General features: G+C 46.5%; 1 protein-coding gene across 3 annotated transcripts in view; it reads left to right on the plus strand.

The window, feature by feature from the left end:
- Nucleotides 1-18,212, plus strand: part of EYA2 (EYA transcriptional coactivator and phosphatase 2) — a 262,669-nt gene that overhangs the window by 77,210 nt on the left and 167,247 nt on the right. For all 3 annotated transcript variants that reach the window (XM_049100621.1, XM_025470310.3, XM_025470311.3), the window contains one exon: nucleotides 4,706-4,824. In XM_049100621.1, coding sequence (XP_048956578.1) covers nucleotides 4,716-4,824 — 109 coding nt within the window. In that variant the 5' untranslated portion in view covers nucleotides 4,706-4,715. Of the gene's footprint in view, nucleotides 1-4,705; nucleotides 4,825-18,212 lie in introns of those variants that run through there.

Here is an 18,212-nt window from a genome sequence, read left to right on the forward strand (position 1 = left end):
GGTTCAACTGCTCTTTTGAGCTCTGAATTTCAGTTACTGTATTTTTCAGTTTTAGAATTTGATTTTTTCTTAATATTCTAGTTCTCTAGTAGTATTCTCCATTTAAGTCTCTTTTCTTGATCATATTCTACAGGTAGCTGGTGAGTCTATAACTCCAATATCTAAATCTTATTACATATTTGGTTTTTGATCATTTGGTCTTATCTCCTTGCATGCCTGATAAGTTTTATTAAGTGCTAAACATTGTATATGGAAAATTGTGGAAACTCTGGAAAGTAACACCTTCCCCAAAAGAAAAGTTACTTTTCTTCTGCCAGGTGGTGATAGTAGATGTGAGTCACTTTGGTCCGATAAGGGATTATTTATTGGATGACGAAGCAGGATCTATTTGGTTTGCCCATACTCTAAGGGAGTAACCTTTCAGGAGTCTCAATTAAAAGCCTGGTGTGTTTACCAAGGATTCTCATCTTTGATGGACCAATTTTCGCTTCCCTAGTACTGGGAGATTGCCAGAAGCTCTGCTTCATTTCTTGTCTTCTTAGCTACCTCCCTGTGCTTGGCTTCTCTGACTCTCACCCCACCCAGCTTAGGTATCACCAAACTCCTCAAAGATTATAATTGTCAGCAATGTCAGACTCACGCCTCTGTGGTTCTCATAGCTCTAGGATCTTTGCTCCTTGGGTTCTAGCTGCCTTAGTAGCCAGTTGTTGTCTCCCCAGCTCAATAAGGTTGGAAAACCCTAAGCTGTTCTTTTTTTTCTTCTGTGCTTAAAAATTGGCAGATGTTTTGAGGGGAAAAGTGGCAAAAGTTAGATGGGACTCAGTCCATATCTCATCTCTCTGGGATCTTGGGCACTCAAGCCCTCCCTTAGTTGCAGTCTGATACCTTAAAACAATGTTTTACAGCTTTAATTTTGTATTGTGTTAGTAAGATTGAACCAAAATTACAAACTATTCCATCATAGCTGGGAGGTGAACTCAGTTGAAGAGTTTACTACATACTAAGAAAAATGGGTTATTTTTATTTTTTCCAGTATTGGAGAAAAATGCAACTCTAAACCATATGAAAAGGAAGATTCCAGGTAAATTAAAGACTTATGCATGAAAGTTAAAATTCTAAGCGAATATGGAAATATAAACAAATTAAAATATAGACACATTTTAATATCCTAGGCTTAGGGAACTAATTTCACACCTAGAAAAAATACTGGGAAAATATATAAGAAATGTTTTGTTCTCCAAGACACCATAAATAAAACAAATGAAAAGAAATTTATAGCATCTAAGCCCAGCAATGAACTAATATCTAGACTCTACAAGGCACTCCAGCAAATTAGCAAGAAAAGACAAAAAAAAAAAAAAAAGGAAAAATGGACAAAGATAAAAGATATAAATAAACAGTTCCCAGAAACTCACATGTTCCACAATTATGTGACTATGTGCTCAAACTCACTAGTAATCATAGAAATACAAAGTAAAACAACTATGATATTGCTTCCACCCATCAATTTGACAAAACTTAGATAGCTGGACAACTAGAATACTTAAATACTTTTTTAAAGTAAGCTCCACGCCCAGTATGGAGCCCAATGCAGGGCTTGAAGTCACAACCCTGAGATCAAGACTTGAGCCAAGACCAAGAGTCAGACACTTACCTGACTGCGCCACCCCAGTGCCCCTGACTTACGCAGTTCTGATAGAGATCTCGATTAGCACAGGAATTATGAGGAACAGTCAAGTTCAGTTCACATACGCCCAATGACAGAAATCATCCTTGCAAATATATATATTTTAAGAATCTGTGTGTGTGTGTGTGTGTGTAAACACACATATATAGATACATTTTATATACATTTAATGAAGATGTTCCTTGCAGCATTGTTTATAGTAGCTGAGAGATGAAGGCTTCCTGACCGTTTATCACTAGGGCAATACATAAATATAATAGGGTGAATACACAGTATGGAATTCTAACTATAAGCTAGATGACTGTTCAGCAATATGTACATATTATAAAATCACAGTGCAGACTGGAAAGAAAAAACCTAATAAACAGGACAAGATCTCATGCACAGCAGTATTCATGTAAATTAAAACACAAGTCACACATAAAACAATACAGCCTCATTTTATAAGGAGACATATTCATATATTTAATAAATTAGAGTCACTGTCTAGGATAGGGTGGAAAAATGAGAATAAATGGGAAATTTTAAAAATTAAAAATTTTGTTTGAAGAAGCTAATCGCTCAATTACAGATTTTCTCCTTCCCCCTCTCCCTTCCAACTTTTCTTCCCCTCCCACTCTTCTGCAGATGTTAATAGGATGACAGAATGAATAAGATTCTGTGTCAGGTGTTGTGGGGGAAATAAAGGTGATTTCCACGATGGCTTGGCCTTCAGGGATGTTAGGCAAAAGTCTAAGGTGAACATACCAAAAGCTTTAGTAGCAATACTCTGTCCCAGAATCAGAACTCACAAGCCCCTTCTTGCTCTGAGCTCCTCAGGATGACAGCACCACTCAACAAAATAAATAAGCAATGCGACCGAGGCCAGAAGTCACAGTGCTGCTTTTTCCCCTGTCAGGCAAATGTTTACCAGCTGACATAAAGATATAAACACTAGAAGCTTAGTTGCGTGGAATTCTCTCATCAGATTAAAAAGTGTATATAAAGTACTTCCGATGTGTAAGTGATTTTTTTTTAATTATTAAGTGTTTCAGGCACACAAAGATGTGTGGTAGCCACATAACAGTGGTATGCCACTGCCCTGCTTACAAACTAAAACAAGAGTTGGCAAACTTTTTCTGCCAATTATTAAATATTTTCAGCTTTGTGGGTCATTGTCACACGTACTGTACTCAGAAGGTGCAGAGTGAAAGGAGCCCCAGACAGTCCAGCCAACCAATGAGCAGGACCATGTCTTGAGAAAATTTTACTTATGGGCAGAGAAGTTTGCCCGGGTCATGAAACATTATCCTTCTTTTGATTTGTTTTCAACCATTCAAAAATGTGAAAGGGTGCTTGGGTGGCTCACTTGATGATCATGATCTCAGGGTGGTGGGATCGAGCCCTACGTCAGGCTCCATGCCTGAGATTCTCTCTCTCCCTCTGCCCCCCACACCCTTTCTCTAAAATAAATAAGTAATTAATTGAAAAATGTGAAAGCTAATCTTAGCATACAGATCACATGAAAAGATGGATGGGCCACAGTTTGTGTCAACCCCTGAATGTAAAATGTTACAAACTCACTTAAAGCCCCCCCTCCCCCATTTGGAAGTACCACTTCCCAAAGTGCATTTCCCCCACCATCCCGAGTTAGCCATTCTCTGAAACTGGTGTTTTTCATCCCGTATGTACCATTATCTGTATAGTGCATGTGTGCATATCCCTAAACCGTGTACAATATTGATTTATATGCTTTGCACTTAACAGAAATGATGTCATATTTTGGGTACCCTTCTGCCTCTTTGCTCAGGACTCTGTCCGTCTGTCCGTCATGCTGTGTGTGGAGCCCAGCTTGGTCTTTTTCACTCCTGTATGATATTCTGCCTGTAGTTATGCTTTCTCTGGGAGTGCGTGGGCATTTAGGTCGCTGCCCACAAAGGCCTTTCCTTACACATACCACCCATTTTCACCCTTATCATGACCTTTCCTGGGAGTACTTTGAAAATCCCATTGTCCAGATGAGCATGCTTTTGACTTAGAGCAGTTTGGTAACTTTCTGAAGGTAGTGAGGGGCAAAACTGACATCTGAATCCATGACCTTTCCATGAGGAAATTCGAGTTTATAACCACTTTGCCATCGGTGGGTATGTTGGATTTTATTGAAGTAATGAGAACAGATCCTCCCAATGATGACCTTGCAATACTGATGTGCTTAGCCTTTCTCTGAGGACACCTTGACTCAGTGCCAAACATTATTGCTCGTAGTTTAGCCCTTTGGAAGCCGCCAGGTACGGTGTGATGAACGTGAACCAGAAACCTCATTTCCTAACCACAATGGGTAGGAATTTAGGAGGAATAAATATCATCATCGTGCAGGGACTGAACAGCTTTCTATAAAAAAAAAAAAATGAGAAAGACCCAGGAGACTTGTCCCATGCTTTCCCCGCACCCCATAACATTTTATCAAAGTCACAAGTAATTCAGGAACTAGTGTTTTCTTCCTTGGTGGGGACCAAAGTGATGGGCTGTGGAGTCTGGTCGCCAAGAGGGATCTGTTAAATATTACGGATGCTTTTGGAGCCTCTGTCCGTCTGTCCGAGTAACACGATGTCTGTTTTCCCCTCGAAACTGCAGTCAACCCCTTTTGCTCCCTCTGCCTCTGCTTCTGGAAACCCAAACTCTCCCTCTCCGCCTGTCTCTCCCTTCCTCTGCTGGGAAGGCTCCCTAGCTCGCTCCAGCTCATTCCGATGACATTTCAAAGAGACCAGAATATATTTTTTCTAATGGCAAAATACCGTATGAAGGAAGGGAAAGTTTTAATCAAGTGGGTGTATTCTCCGGAGGGGCCCAAGTACTTCATTTTAATTCCTCATTTCCCTTTGATGAAAAGTTTAGTGCATTTTTATTATGTAGAATTTATAAGACGGCTGGGTTTAGGTAATCAGCTTTAATATTTATACTCTTAGGGAAAGAAATAGGAATCATTAGTAAGCATGCATAATTAATGAATAAATTACATTTCCCTTTGTTTTCTTCCAGGTACAAGGAAATGCTAGAACTGGTGATCTCACCCAGCCTCACTGTCAACAGCGATCGTCCGGGTAAATTGAAGCTTAACCGTCCCGCCGCCGATGTCCGGACTCTGAGTGACGTAGAAGGTAGGCCTCCCGGCGTGAGTTTCGGTGGCCGTCCCGCTCGCCCCGCGCCACTTAGTAAGGGACCGACAGCCTTCGACGCGTGTCCTTTCGCAAGTACAGTTTATGAGTTTCTCCTCCCGCCACCGGGACTGTCGCCTCCGGACCAACACTTTGGCGTGTGCGTTGCTAACAGTTCTGTGTGGTCATGAGAAGTGCAAGTGCAAGTGTGCTCGTTGGTGTTCTGACCTTGCTGGCTGCAGAAATGCGGACACCTCTGCGCACGACGGTTTCGGGCGCGTCCCCGGGCCCGGCCCTGGGTGTGTCCCCAGGGTCGCGGCTGCAGCTCCCGGGCTGTCCCTCAGCGCCCGGCCCGCCGCCGTGGAGCATCCAGGCGGGCGTCTTGTTTACCAAGGTCTGAGGCTGGGACAAGAACTCGTCTGCCTTTTGCTTTCAGGTTGGGTTAGAGTCAAGGAAGCAGAGGAGAGTTAAGCTGTTTAAAAAATTACTGGCAAATGATGCAGCCGAACTAGTTTTCGCTAGAACAATCCCAGCTATTGTTTGCTCTGTTTGGGATCTGTCAGCCTTCCTGGGAGAGCTGGGAGTTAGCACAAGGCATTAAGCTATTATGTTTAACCATTGGGCTTAACCCTTTAGTTGGCCGGCCTTGGGATTTGCCGCTGGTGTCCTGGGACCCCCGCCGTCTCTCCCTCACCGTCTATGTTCGATGCCAACTCACAGGACACAAATGCTACATAACTGTCGGGAAAAAACCAGAGACTTGTAGTCTAGTCAAATATAGCATCGCAAGGAATTTGCTTTTAAGCAAATTGAAACTCCAGGCTACCGGGAATAATTATTGCCATCACCAGGACAGTGACATTTCCCTTGCGCGCTGGCGATGGAGCCGAGACAAGCCTACTGAAAGTACCACCAAGAGGGTCCGGGCCCCCCCACCAAACCACATGCTAGAGAGCACACCCTTGTTCGTCTTGACACTTTGGAGTGTCCGTGTAAACCACCCTGGGCTCTCGGAGAATTTGAGACAGTTTATTAAGCCCTGTTCAAAAACAGTCATTTTCTTCTTTGTGCGTAGAGGCACTGCTTAACCTAGGGCTTCGTTTCGAAGCCAAGAGAACTAGGAGGAGGTGGAGGCTGCCGGGTGAGGAAGATCCCAGTCTGAATCCCTGCCCCACTTCTTCCCAGCCAGATAGCCTCCAGCAAATTGTTTCACCTTTTGAGCCTCTATTTTCTCACCTGTCAAATGGGGGCATAGTCACGACCGGCTTCATAGGGTGCTGGCTGCTGCCTGGCACGCCGTGGATGCATGGTATAGCGGTTAAGCTTTTTATTCCATGGCCATTCTCCTGTAAATCAAATAACCACAGTGAGTGTAAAACCATGGTTGCAAACTGGCAGCTCACAGCCAAGGCCGGTCCTCATGTATGCCTTTGTTTGGTTTACACACGGTACTTTAAATAAAAATGAGCTTATAAAAATCAGGAGCATTCACATAAAAATCTGGATTTCTAGTTGCTCTTAAAATGCTAAACGCTTTAGAGACACTAGGCCCACATTCCCACTTGGCTGCCACTAGTGGGAGCTGAGGAGCAGCTGTCCCTTAGATGGGTCCCGGCCACTTCCTTTTGTCCTTAATTTTTGTGAGCATATACTTTGTGCCAGGCACTGTGACAAGCAGTGTAACTGTAGATTACCTCTCCTCCTCCTCTGTCACCAGCAGAGCAAACATATGGCACTTGCTGTGTGCCAGGCATGAATGGACCAACTCACTGAATCCCCACAACCCCAAGAAGTAGGCACTGTTGTCAATCTTTGTGTTAACAGATGAGGGAACTAAGGCAGAAAGAGGTCAAGAGATCATGAGATAGCTTGATGGAGATGACATGGTTCTGTGACAGCCAGAATTTGAATCTAGGTAGTCTAACTCTGAAGTGTGTTCTAATCAGCACACTATCATGTTTCTCATTGAATTACTATATCCCAATAGGCTGGGAGCCCATCTTACAGATGTGTAAGTAGAGGCACAGGGGCATTAAGTATTGAGTAAGCAGCCTAAAGACACACCCAGGTGCTCTGGCTCTAGAGTCCCCACTTCTAAACTTTAGAATCGCCTTCTACCAAGCCCTTGAGAGTCCTCAGACCCCAAGTATTTGTCCCCTACAGTGGTAGCATCCACAAACACACCATCTGTCTCCTTTTTTGATGACATGGAACAGTCTGCAGCCTTTCCGCTGCCCTGGAGCCAGCTGGCAGCCAAGGTGAAGGCTTTGGGGCTGAGTGTTGGAGTGAAGAGCGGTTGCTCCCAAATTCAGAGCAGGGTCAGGCTATACACACACACACACACACACACACACACACACACACACACACACTTTTCTTTCTCTTGAGATGGGCAATGAGCTCCCAGGCTCTGCAGGGAACATTTCACCAAAACTCTAGCCTCTAGTGCCAGATTGGTCAGCTGCCCTTCCAGCCTGGCCTTCTGGGCCCTTCTGTGACAAAGTCATTTTTGAGTGACTGCAAAGGGCCAGATCCAAGGAAATCCCAGGGCGAGGCATGAGCCATGGAGCCTACATTCAGGAGGACTCTGGAGGGAATGTGAAACCAAGAAATCCCCTGGTGGCTCCCACTGCATTCGTGGCTCTGCCTCTTACCACCTGTGCGTCTCTGGCCTGGTCACCCAACCTCTTTTGAGTTTATTTGCCTCATCTCTTAAAGGGAAATTTCAGGGAGCTTTCAGAATTGTTATGAGGATGAAATAATTAAAACATGGAGAGGACTTAGCATTTCTCAAAAAGTGTAGAATAACGTCTAATTGCCTTGCCCTTGGCCACCAGACCTGCCTCGTCTGTCCCTGCCAGCCTCTCACAGTCGGCTCCTCCTCATCCCGTTTGCTCAGTAGACCCAGCCCCGGCCTCGTTTCATTTGCTGTACCCCAGGAGTGTGATTCTGCCCTCGGGGCCTTAGCACTTGCTGTTCCCTTGGCCTGGACCAGTCTCCCCCAGCTGGAGGACCATCCCTCAGCCCCCGGTTCTCACCAGAGAGGTCTTACCCCATCAAAAGTAACTGTTCATTCACTCATGCAATAGGTGTGTTTAGTCAGCTGCGTGCCCAGCATTGTGTTAAGCCCTAGAAAGTCAACATACAAAAGCCCCTGCCCTCCTGGAGCTAGGTGGCTGGCAGGCAAGAGGCTGGTAATAGTGAACAAGCAAAAAGTACAGAGCATGTCAGACAGTGGTATGTGCTGGGGGGTGGCGCAGGGAGCAGGGAAGGGGAAGGCAGGGCTGTGGGGATGTCCCTGGGAAGGTTATGCTTGAGTAAAGACCGTAAGGACATAAGGGAGGGCGTTTGTGTCTATGCAGAAGAATAAGCTCATGGGCAGAGGAAACAACAAGTGCAAAGGCTCTGGGGCAGCAGCATCCCCAGAGCACCTGAGGAGCAATAAGGAGGCTAGTGCAGCTGGAGCCCGATGAGTCAGGGGCCATCGGGGAGAGGAGGGCAGAACCATGGCCAGGCTCAGACCTCACCCGGCCTTGAGAGCCACTGCAAGGACCCTGGCTCCTGCCCTGAGTGAGATGGGAGCAGAGGAGGAGACATATGACCTGCATATTGACAGGATCCCATGGGCCATCCATGAGAACGACTGGGAGTGGGGACCCAATGGAGGCCCATAGACCAGCAAGGGAGGCACGAGAGTGACCCAGGTGAGAGGTGTTGGGGCCTTGGACCAGGGCTAGGGGCAGGGGTCAGATTCCGGACCAGAGCTGAGGGTTGGGCCTACAGAACACCGACCCTCACTGTCTTGTGCCCTATTTTCTTCACCACTGTACTTCCTATCAGAAGGTACAAGCTTGTTCACCTGTCGTTTACGGGGCTCCCAGCTAGGCTGTCAGCTCAGAAGGCCGACCTGGCCCACCTCAGCTACCTGTGTTCCCCCCTGCGAGAGCAGCATGTGACACCTTGAAGAAATCCTCCCAATGAGTGAGGACAGAAGACGGAGCGCTCCCCGCTGGCGGCCCCAAAGGCTTTCACACCTCCCGGCCCTGGCCACCCTGCACCCCCTGCCTGAGTACCCTGCCTTTTCCTCTGTTTCTCCATGACACACCAGTGTCTGCTCACCAGCTAACACATAAACACACGATCCATACAAAGACTGGCAACATTGAGGCTGCATCTACCCAAGCTCCCCCTTCCCTGGAAATAACCACTATACCCTGTTCTGCATGTGTTAAGACCCTCCTGTAAGCAATCACATTTGTATCAATGAGCATTCATGTGACTTAGGTGTGTACATTTTTATATACCTAAAAATGTATGTTTACTGTAGACATTATGGTATCGCTGGAAAAAATCTAAACACAAGAGCTGTCACATAAGACATATTTGCTCTAACTTGGTCTGCTCGTTCAGGACACATTAAGTAATGATTTGCCTCTTTTTTACATAACCGAATAACGCACTCACAAGTGACTCTGCCCCAGTTCACGAAGCCATCCCCTGTGGATGAACGTGAGTTATCTAATTTTTTACTCTTACAAACAGTGCTACCAGGGGTATCGTCATGCAAGCTGCTGTTTGAACATGTGCCCTGTTTCTCTAGGGAAGATGCTAAGAAGTGGAAGGGCAGCATCACAGGGCTCCCTTCACCGTCCTTTCTGCCTGGCAAACTGCCCCTCATCCGGTGTGGCCTCTGCCTCATTGTGAAACTTCCCAAGCCCCTCCAGAGAGTTGGTAGTTTCTCATTCATTGCTTCATTTCTGCAGCCATGTGGTCACTGGGTTGTTTGATGCGCCTGCCGTGCATGAGGCGCTGGGGACCTGAGAGAGAAGCAGACCCACTTACTCCCTGCCTTCAGCGGCTTTGCAGGTCACTCGGCTCTCAGAGGCACTTTTTGCATCTTCCCATGCTCACTGGACCCCACATCCTATAGGGTTTGGGCTCAGCCAGGCCGTGTGTTTCCCAGCTCTGCCACTTGCTCGCTGTGTGCACTTGACCAAATTCCTCTTCTCCTTGAGCCTGTGTCCTCATCTGGACAATGACGATATGTCTGCTGCATGTGTGTTCAGTGAATTGTTCTAGAATGCCTGCCGTGAGCCAGCACCTGGTTTAGGTGGTGGGAATATAATGGTGAACGAGACAGACTAGTTCCCCTCCCAGAGCTTATGTTCTGGTAGAAGAGACAGGTACTGAATTTTTAAACAAATATGGGATTTCAGATGCTGGTAATTTTTATGAGGAAGTACAGCAGGAATGTGATAGAGTGACCTGCACATGGGCCAGTGGTTAGAAAGGCTTTAGCATGATTTTGTTAAAGCCTTGCAGAGTGCTTAGAAAACACTAAGTATGGGCTAGCTCTGTGTGCCTCCCTCTGTAATGTGCATAGACTCAGCTGGGGACTTTGTTAAACTGCAGGTTCTGATCCAGCCTAAGAGTCTGCATTTCTAACAAGCTCCCAGGCAATGCTGATGCTTCTGGTTCACCAGCCACTCTGAGTAGCGAAGTGCCAGTTTCGTGTTTCTCAAATTCTCTTGTGCATCAAAATCACTTTTCAGGTTTTGTTACCATATAGATGACAGGGCCCTACTCCTAGCATTGCTGATTTGGTACAGGTTTGCTCTGGGGCCCAAGAATTTGTGTTTCTAACAAGGTCCAGGAAATACTGTTGCTGCTGGCCCAAGGACCACACTTTCAGAATGGGCTTCCTCACTGGTTTTAAACCTGGCTGCACTCTGAAATCTCCTGGGAAGTTGAAAAAAATGTTTCAGGCTCATGTCCAGATCCCACCCCCAGAGATTCTGATTTAATTGGTCAGAAGTATGACCCAAGCAATGGGATTTTTCTAAAGCTCTCCAGAGGAGCTTATTATGTACCCAGGATTGAGAACAGTTGTTCTAGATGGTGAATTCCTCCAAGACAAGGACAGTTTTTTATTTCTATATATGTATTTAAATTATTGTTCCTGAATAACATCGAGCTTTGTCCATGACTCATGGGTAGATACTTAAAAATTATTTATGGGGGATAGGTAGATAGATCAATGGATGGAAAGGTAGAGGATGGATGGTTGGAGGCAGGATGGATGGGTGGATGGAGGAAGGATGCAGATCATTGGAGGGTAGATGGATGGTTGGGTAAAGGATGGATTGTGAATGAATGGAGGATGGATGGAGAATGGATGTGGATGGGAGGATGGATGGTGGGTGGGTGAATGAGTGGGTGGGTGGTTGGATGGATCAAGGATGGGAAGATGGATGGATGAGTAGATGGATGTGTAGATGGATGGGTAGATGGATGGGTGGGCAGATGAATACAGCATGGTCTTGAAGAATAACGGATAACTTTAGACTGATATTGGCTTTGAATTCCTAGTAAAGTTTCCTTAATTTCCCCCTGCCTTATTTCCATATCTATAAACTACAGATAATAACTTCCTTGTTAGGTTGTTATGGACGGTGATAGAGGTAAGTCTCCTGCAGTCCTTAGCACAATACTTGGCTTATAGGAACCACTTGAGAAATATTAACTCTCATTCATTGCTATTCAAGGGAAAATTGGATTTCAATTGTATCCCGTCTTCTGGAAGGAGAGGAAAAAATGTTATAGAACTAAGAAAGCAAAGCTGAATAGAGAAAACTTTTTCATTTAAAACGCAGATACAAAAAAAAAAATGCAGACATCTTTTGCAGAAGCCAAGGCTGTCGTTTCATTACATGTTTCTGCTAGAGGTGAGACTGCCCATGGGACAGGTTGGGCTGTCTTCTCTAGGACCTCCTGCACCTCTTCTGCTCCAGGCACGATAGGGTCTAATTTTCAGTCCCTGTTTCACTGGTTCCAGCCTGGAGCTGGCAGGTTTTGATTCATCTCATCCCAGCCAGGCTGAGCTGCCCAGACCTTTGCCCGAGTCCTCACCTGAGGAGGTATAGATCAGCTTCGCCTCTCCCACCCTTCAGCCTCTCCCAGCTGGCTTCTTGGGGGCTTTAGCACCTGGAACAACCTCTACCTGAACAAAACAGAAATCCCACTCTGGGGGGATTGGTGGGGTGTGAAGGAAATCACCAGTCCCCTGTTTATGTGAGAGGGCACTATTATTAATTATCGAATGCCTTCCCTGTGTAAGGAGCTCTCGCCTCTGGCAATGTCTCTCAGATTCCCACCTTCTCCAGCCACTCTCTGCTCTATGTTGATATCACCTCTCCTGTTGCGTGCTTACTGATTTTTCTTTTTTTTTTTTAAGATTTATTTATTTATGAGAGACAGAGAGAGAGAGAAAGAGAGGCAGAGACACAGGCAGAGGGAGAAGCAGGCTCCATGCAGGGAGCCCGGTGTGGGACTCGATCCCAGGACTCCAGGATCACGCCCTGGGCTGAAGGCAGGCCCTAAACCGCTGAGCCACCCGGGGATCCCCCTTTCTGATTTTTCTTTGAAACAATCCCATTTCAATTAATTCATTTCAAAATGACTTAACACCAATCCAGAAATGAAGTTATGCCTTTGATAGTCTTACCATGATTCTAACATGCATTCAAATAAATCGGTGATGATTTAAATAGAAGAGCCTGTATTTATGTGCCCTCTCGAACCCCATACTCTGAGATATGGTGGCCTTGTTCCGTTCAGTCCTAGGAACACCCCTATAAGGGACAGATGCCTTGTTCCCTGTCACATAGCCACTCAACCAGAGCTGAAACTGGGGTTAGCTCTTCTGGACTCCTAATACAGTGCTCTCTCCTGCTGTCACTGTCCCTGGCCCAGGAACCCTTTAAACCACCCATACAGAGAACGTGAGCTGATTCAGTTTATAGACATGCACCTTTCGTAGCAAAGACCTTCCTCAAGACATCTTGCACTAGAAATCGTCTCATCTCATGGGGATCACTTAGAAGTGGGCCCCTGGGGTCCAATTAGGCAGCATAATAGTGGCTGCTGCTTTCAGAATCATTAGCTTCTTAATCCTCCCAGTGAGAGGTAAAAAAGTGTGAACATTCAAATTGGGCTCACGGATTTAAGTGGCTTACGCAAGGGCCCCGGGAGAATGGAAAGCTAATAACAGCTCCTGCATGTGAGCTCTTACCACTTGACGGGTCCCTGCCTCTTGCAAGGCTGGTAGCAGCCCTGTGGGTGTGAGATATTGCCCCAACTTGTGGATGTGGAAACCAAGGCTTAGAGAGAGGAAGGGACAGGCACAAGGTCACATGGTCATCCTGCAGCAGCAGCAGCAGCAAGATTGAATTAAGCCCGTGTGCTTTTTTGGGAAAGAACGTTAAGTGGACAGATTAGAGAGATTTGGGTTGTAGATCTGGCCCACAGCAGGTGCATGCATGCACAAATGAATGAACAAAGTATGCATACCCTTGCACAAGTTCCTTCACACAGTTACACAAGTGTGCATTCACACACATAGACCTAGCTTTAGTTGCCTTATTTTAAAAATTGGATCTCATGCCTTGCTCATTTATATTGTGTTCTAGGCCCATTATGCATTTGAGTTTCGGACTTCTAGAATGGAGACTTATTTTTATGAACCTGGAATTGTGATGCTTTTTAATGATTTGCAGTTCTTTATTAGCCCATGGTCCAAACTCTCACCACTTAGAAGTGTGGTTTCGTGGCCTGGCATGTCAGCATCACCTGGACACTTTTTTTTGCTTTGAAGATGTTATTTAAATTCAAGTTCATTGACATATAGGGTAGCATTAGTTTCAGGGATAGAGTTTAGTGATTCATCGGTTGAATGTAACACCCAGTGCTCATTACATCAAGTACTCTCCTTAATGCCCACCACCCAGTCAACCTCATCCCCCTACCCACATCCCCTCCAGCAACCCTCAGTGTGTTTCCTAGAGTTAAGAGTCTCTTATGGTTTGCCTCCCTATCTGTTCTCATCTTACTTTATTTTTCCTTCCGTTCCTTTATGTTCATCTGTTTTATTTCTTAAATTCCACACAGGAGTGAAATTATATGGTGTTTGTCATTCTCTGACTGACTTATTTCACTGAGCATAATACCCTCTCACTCCATCCGCATCATTGCAAATGGCAAGATTTTATTCTTTTTGATGGCTGAGTAATATTCCAGTGTGTGGTGTGTGTGTGTGTGTGTGTGTGTGTGTGTGTGTGTGTACACACCATCTCTTCTTTACCCATTCATTTATTGATAGACATCTGGGCTCTTTCCATAGTTTGACTATTGTGGACATTGCTGCTATGAACACTGGGGTGCTGGTGCCCCTTTGAATTGCTGTGTTTGTGTCCTTGGGATCAATACCTACTAGTGCAGTTGCTGGGTCATAGGGCAGCTCTATTTGTGACTTTTTGAGGAACCTCCCTACTGTCTTCACCTGGGAGCTTTCTTGACCTGCAGGCCAGGAGTTTGCATTTTCAGAGGATCCCCAGAGTCCTGTGCAGGATACACTGCTCTGTACCCTCTATGTTCTTCCTTTCCAACTTGTAATTAGGTGCTTATTTGCATAATTCTCTGTTTGCTGTCCACCTTCCCCATTAAACAGGAGGTTCCTGACTGCTTTAGCTCACCGTTAGAACCCAGTTCCTGGTACCTGCCTGGTGCAGGTAGGCAATGAGTGAGTGAGTGAGTGAATGAATGAATGAATGAGCTCATTTCAGAGGCTTTGGCCATCTATTTAGCTAATCCTTCTCCTTTTATCCATAGGAAGCTGGGGAGGAAGAGAAGACTTAGGGTTTGAAATTCAGAAATAAGAGGAGGAGGTTCTCTGTCTCCCCAGCACCATCCCCTTGAGAGTTAGCTGTCCCATTTTATGTGCCAGCAGCATCCTCAAGACACGTGGTGAGGCTCGAAGGATTGGCTACATCAGGTCGGGTCACTAGGGCTGCTTTCACCTCTAGCAACATGGATACAAATGATGCCTCCATTGACCTCAACCTTTTCCCTCGTGGCAAGTTCAGTGGCACTAACAAGGTTGAAAACAAGCAGCTGTGATCAACGTAAGTCCATCTCCATCTAGCAGGCTCCAGATCCCACCAGTGTGAGTGTGGGTGGCTGCTGCTTCTGTATGTAGTGTTTCCAGCACCCTGAAAATGCTGGGAGCTCACTTGATGAGTGGAGTCTGAGGTCACCTGCCCCTTGTGCCGATGGCCCCATGTTGGTGCTGGGGTGACCGTGAGAAGTATGACCTCCCCCTAGATTGCCAGCATGCTTGTACGCCTGCTGCTCCCACTGCCAGACTCTGTAACACTTTAGCATCAGACAGGGACTCGTGGCCACAGTCCACCCACTGTCTTCCCCTCTGGCAGGTTACGGTACCATCGTCATGCTGCTGTCTAGAGCATCGTGCCTGCATGCAGTGGCACTGCCAGAGCTGTGGGCAGGATGGTTCCTGGGCTGCACGGAGAGCTTGATGGTCTGGCCTCCCGTATCTCCACCCTCAGTGGGTCTGTCTTGCTCTGACTTCCATCCAGAGAAAGTGGTCAGATACAATGACATTGGGACGCCTGGGTGGCTCAGCAGTTGGATGCCTGCCTTTGGCCCAGGGTGTGATCTTGGAGTCCCAGGATCGAGTCCCATGTTGGACTCCCTGCATGGAGCCTGCTTCTCTCTCTGCCTGCGTCTCTGCTTCTTTCTCTCTCATGAATAAATAAATTTTTTTTTATTTTTTTATTTTTTTATTGGTGTTCAATTTACTAACATACAGAATAACCCCCAGTGCCCGTCACCCATTCACTCCCACCCCCCGCCCTCCTCCCCTTCCACCACCCCTAGTTCGTTTCCCAGAGTTAGGAGTCTTTACGTTCTGTCTCCCTTTCTGATATTTCCCACACATTTCTTCCCCCTTCCCTTCTTTTCCCTTTCACTATTATTTATATTCCCCAAATGAATGAGAACATATAATGTTTGTCCTCTCCGACTGACTTACTTCACTCAGCATAATACCCTCCAGTTCCATCCACGTTGAAGCAAATGGTGGGTATTTGTCATTTCTAATAGCTGAGTAATATTCCATTGTATACATAAACCACATCTTCTTTATCCATTCATCTTTCGTTGGACACCGAGGCTCCTTCCACAGTTTGGCTATCGTGGCCATTGCTGCTAGAAACATCGGGGTGCAGGTGTCCCGGCGTTTCATTGCATTTGTATCTTTGGGGTAAATCCCCAACAGTGCAATTGCTGGGTCGTAGGGCAGGTATATTTTTAACTGTTTGAGGAACCTCCACACAGTTTTCCAGAGTGGCTGCACCAGTTCACATTCCCACCAACAGTGTAAGAGGGTTCCCTTTTCTCCGCATCCTCTCCAACATTTGTTGTTTCCTGCCTTGTTAATTTTCCCCATTCTCACTGGTGTGAGGTGGTATCTCATTGTAGTTTTGATTTGTATTTCCCTGATGGCAAGTGATGCAGAGCATTTTCTCATATGCATGTTGGCCATGTCTATGTCTTCCTCTGTGAGATTTCTGTTCATGTCTTTTGCCCATTTCATGATTGGATTGTTTGTTTCTTTGGTGTTGAGTTTAATAAGTTCTTTATAGATCTTGGAAACTAGCCCTTTATCTGATATGTCATTTGCAAATATCTTCTCCCATTCTGTAGGTTGTCTTTGAGTTTTGTTGACTGTATCCTTTGCTGTGCAAAAGCTTCTTAAATATATATATATTTTTAAAGATACAGTGGCATCTGAAAGAGGTGAAGTGGGCCTCTGAGGGGTCACCGAAAGGCATTCTGGGCTACCCTGAGAACCGTTGTTGCCTGCGACTTGAATAGCGAAGTCACATTAGGGCTGGCATTGCCCACAGACCGCCCTGTCAGGCCCACTTCCAAATATGCAGGTGATGTGTGCCTACAACTGCAAGCAGGCCTCCTGGTCCTTGTGACCTCCAAGGACATTAGCCTTAGGCCACAGCAAGAGTAACCAGATGGAGAGAGAAGCTCTGCACTCCCAGCAAGCCCCTGCCCCACCCCTGCGCCCAAAGCACTGAGCATCGCCGTCCTTGACATGATCTCACCCAGGCCCCCTGAAAAAGGGAAGCAGCTTGAGAGCCCCACTTGTCACAGGCCATCAGGGATCCCAATGAGATGTACACCATCCCCACCTGGGAAAAAAGGCAGAAAGGAGGGAGGCAGGTAGAGGATCATTCCGTATAATATGTACTCATTTTCCAGGTTTTCATGCCCCCAGGTCTCTGGGATGAAAAGTTAAATACGATACCAGTCCAAAAAGATCAGAGCCTGTGTTTTTCAAAAGTCCTACAGTCTGCAGAAGGCACAGCTTTTACTGAAGACCCATCTCTCACTTGCACAGTCGTCCGGAGGGTTTGCTGGGGCGGGAAGGGGAGAGACTTGTAGGTTCGCACAGCAGGAGAGGGAGACCTGCCCACCTGGGGAAGGCGGGTTGTTCAGCAATTCAGCGCAGAGGAGGCTGGAGTGCGGCAAACATGCAAATCACGGCGTGGAGGCTGGGGCAGAAAGACGCTTCACATTTACAGTTAATCCGAGCCCATAGGAATGTTTCCATAAGCTGCGATTTTTATGAATATTTACATATTTATTTAAGAAAAACATATTCAAAATGTTTAATTCAGTAACTTATGTATTACTCAACACGCTCAGATCATGGGCTTTTTACCAATAATGACACTGGCTGCTTCAGAATGAGACAGCTCGCTCTCCAGTCCTGGGGGAGGATAAGGATGGGAGGCTGGGAGGTCCTGCCGGCGGCAGCAGACCCAACTAGGGGAGCCAGCGTTGAGTGAGCACCTACTGCGTGCCAGGGGCTCTCCTTGGCATTAGACCATGGCTGTTCTGGACACATTGTAAGAAATGTATTTTCACACTGCTGTTCAACACACACGCACACATACACACACACGAGCCTGCACACACCCCACACAGCACATTCTCACATCTATAGCTGGAACCAAGGTCTCCCCCAAATCCTTCCTACTCTGGGCAATACGTGCTGCTATCGTCCATTCGGCTTTATTGTCTGGCCCTAGCTGTTGCTCCCTGAATGGGCTTTGGGACTCCCACCCTTGACCCAGGGGTTTGGGACTCCAACAGAATTTGACTCAGCCAGGGAGGTGGTTCAGGGAACGGACTCGGGACACACAGGGCCCTGGGGGCCAAGTTCCAATTCCAGTGCCCACAGGCCGTGTGACTTGAGCAGGGGCCCTTAGCCTTCTGCAGTTTCTTCATCTGTACTATAGGGACGATGACACGGCCTGCCTGGTTGTGGGGACTGTGAGGTCATGCATATGAGCAGTTAGCACAGGGCCTGGCACGTAGTGAGCGCCTACGTGGATGCTAGTTACTGTTGTTACCATGAGTGCCATGGTGGGCTGCAGTGCCCTGGTTGCCAGGAAAGCCTCTGCAGCCAGGCCACCTGAGTTCGGATCACAGATCTGCCCCTTATGACCCCTCTG

Source organism: Canis lupus, chromosome 24 (genome assembly GCF_003254725.2).
Source record: "Canis lupus dingo isolate Sandy chromosome 24, ASM325472v2, whole genome shotgun sequence".
NCBI lineage: Eukaryota > Metazoa > Chordata > Mammalia > Carnivora > Canidae > Canis > Canis lupus.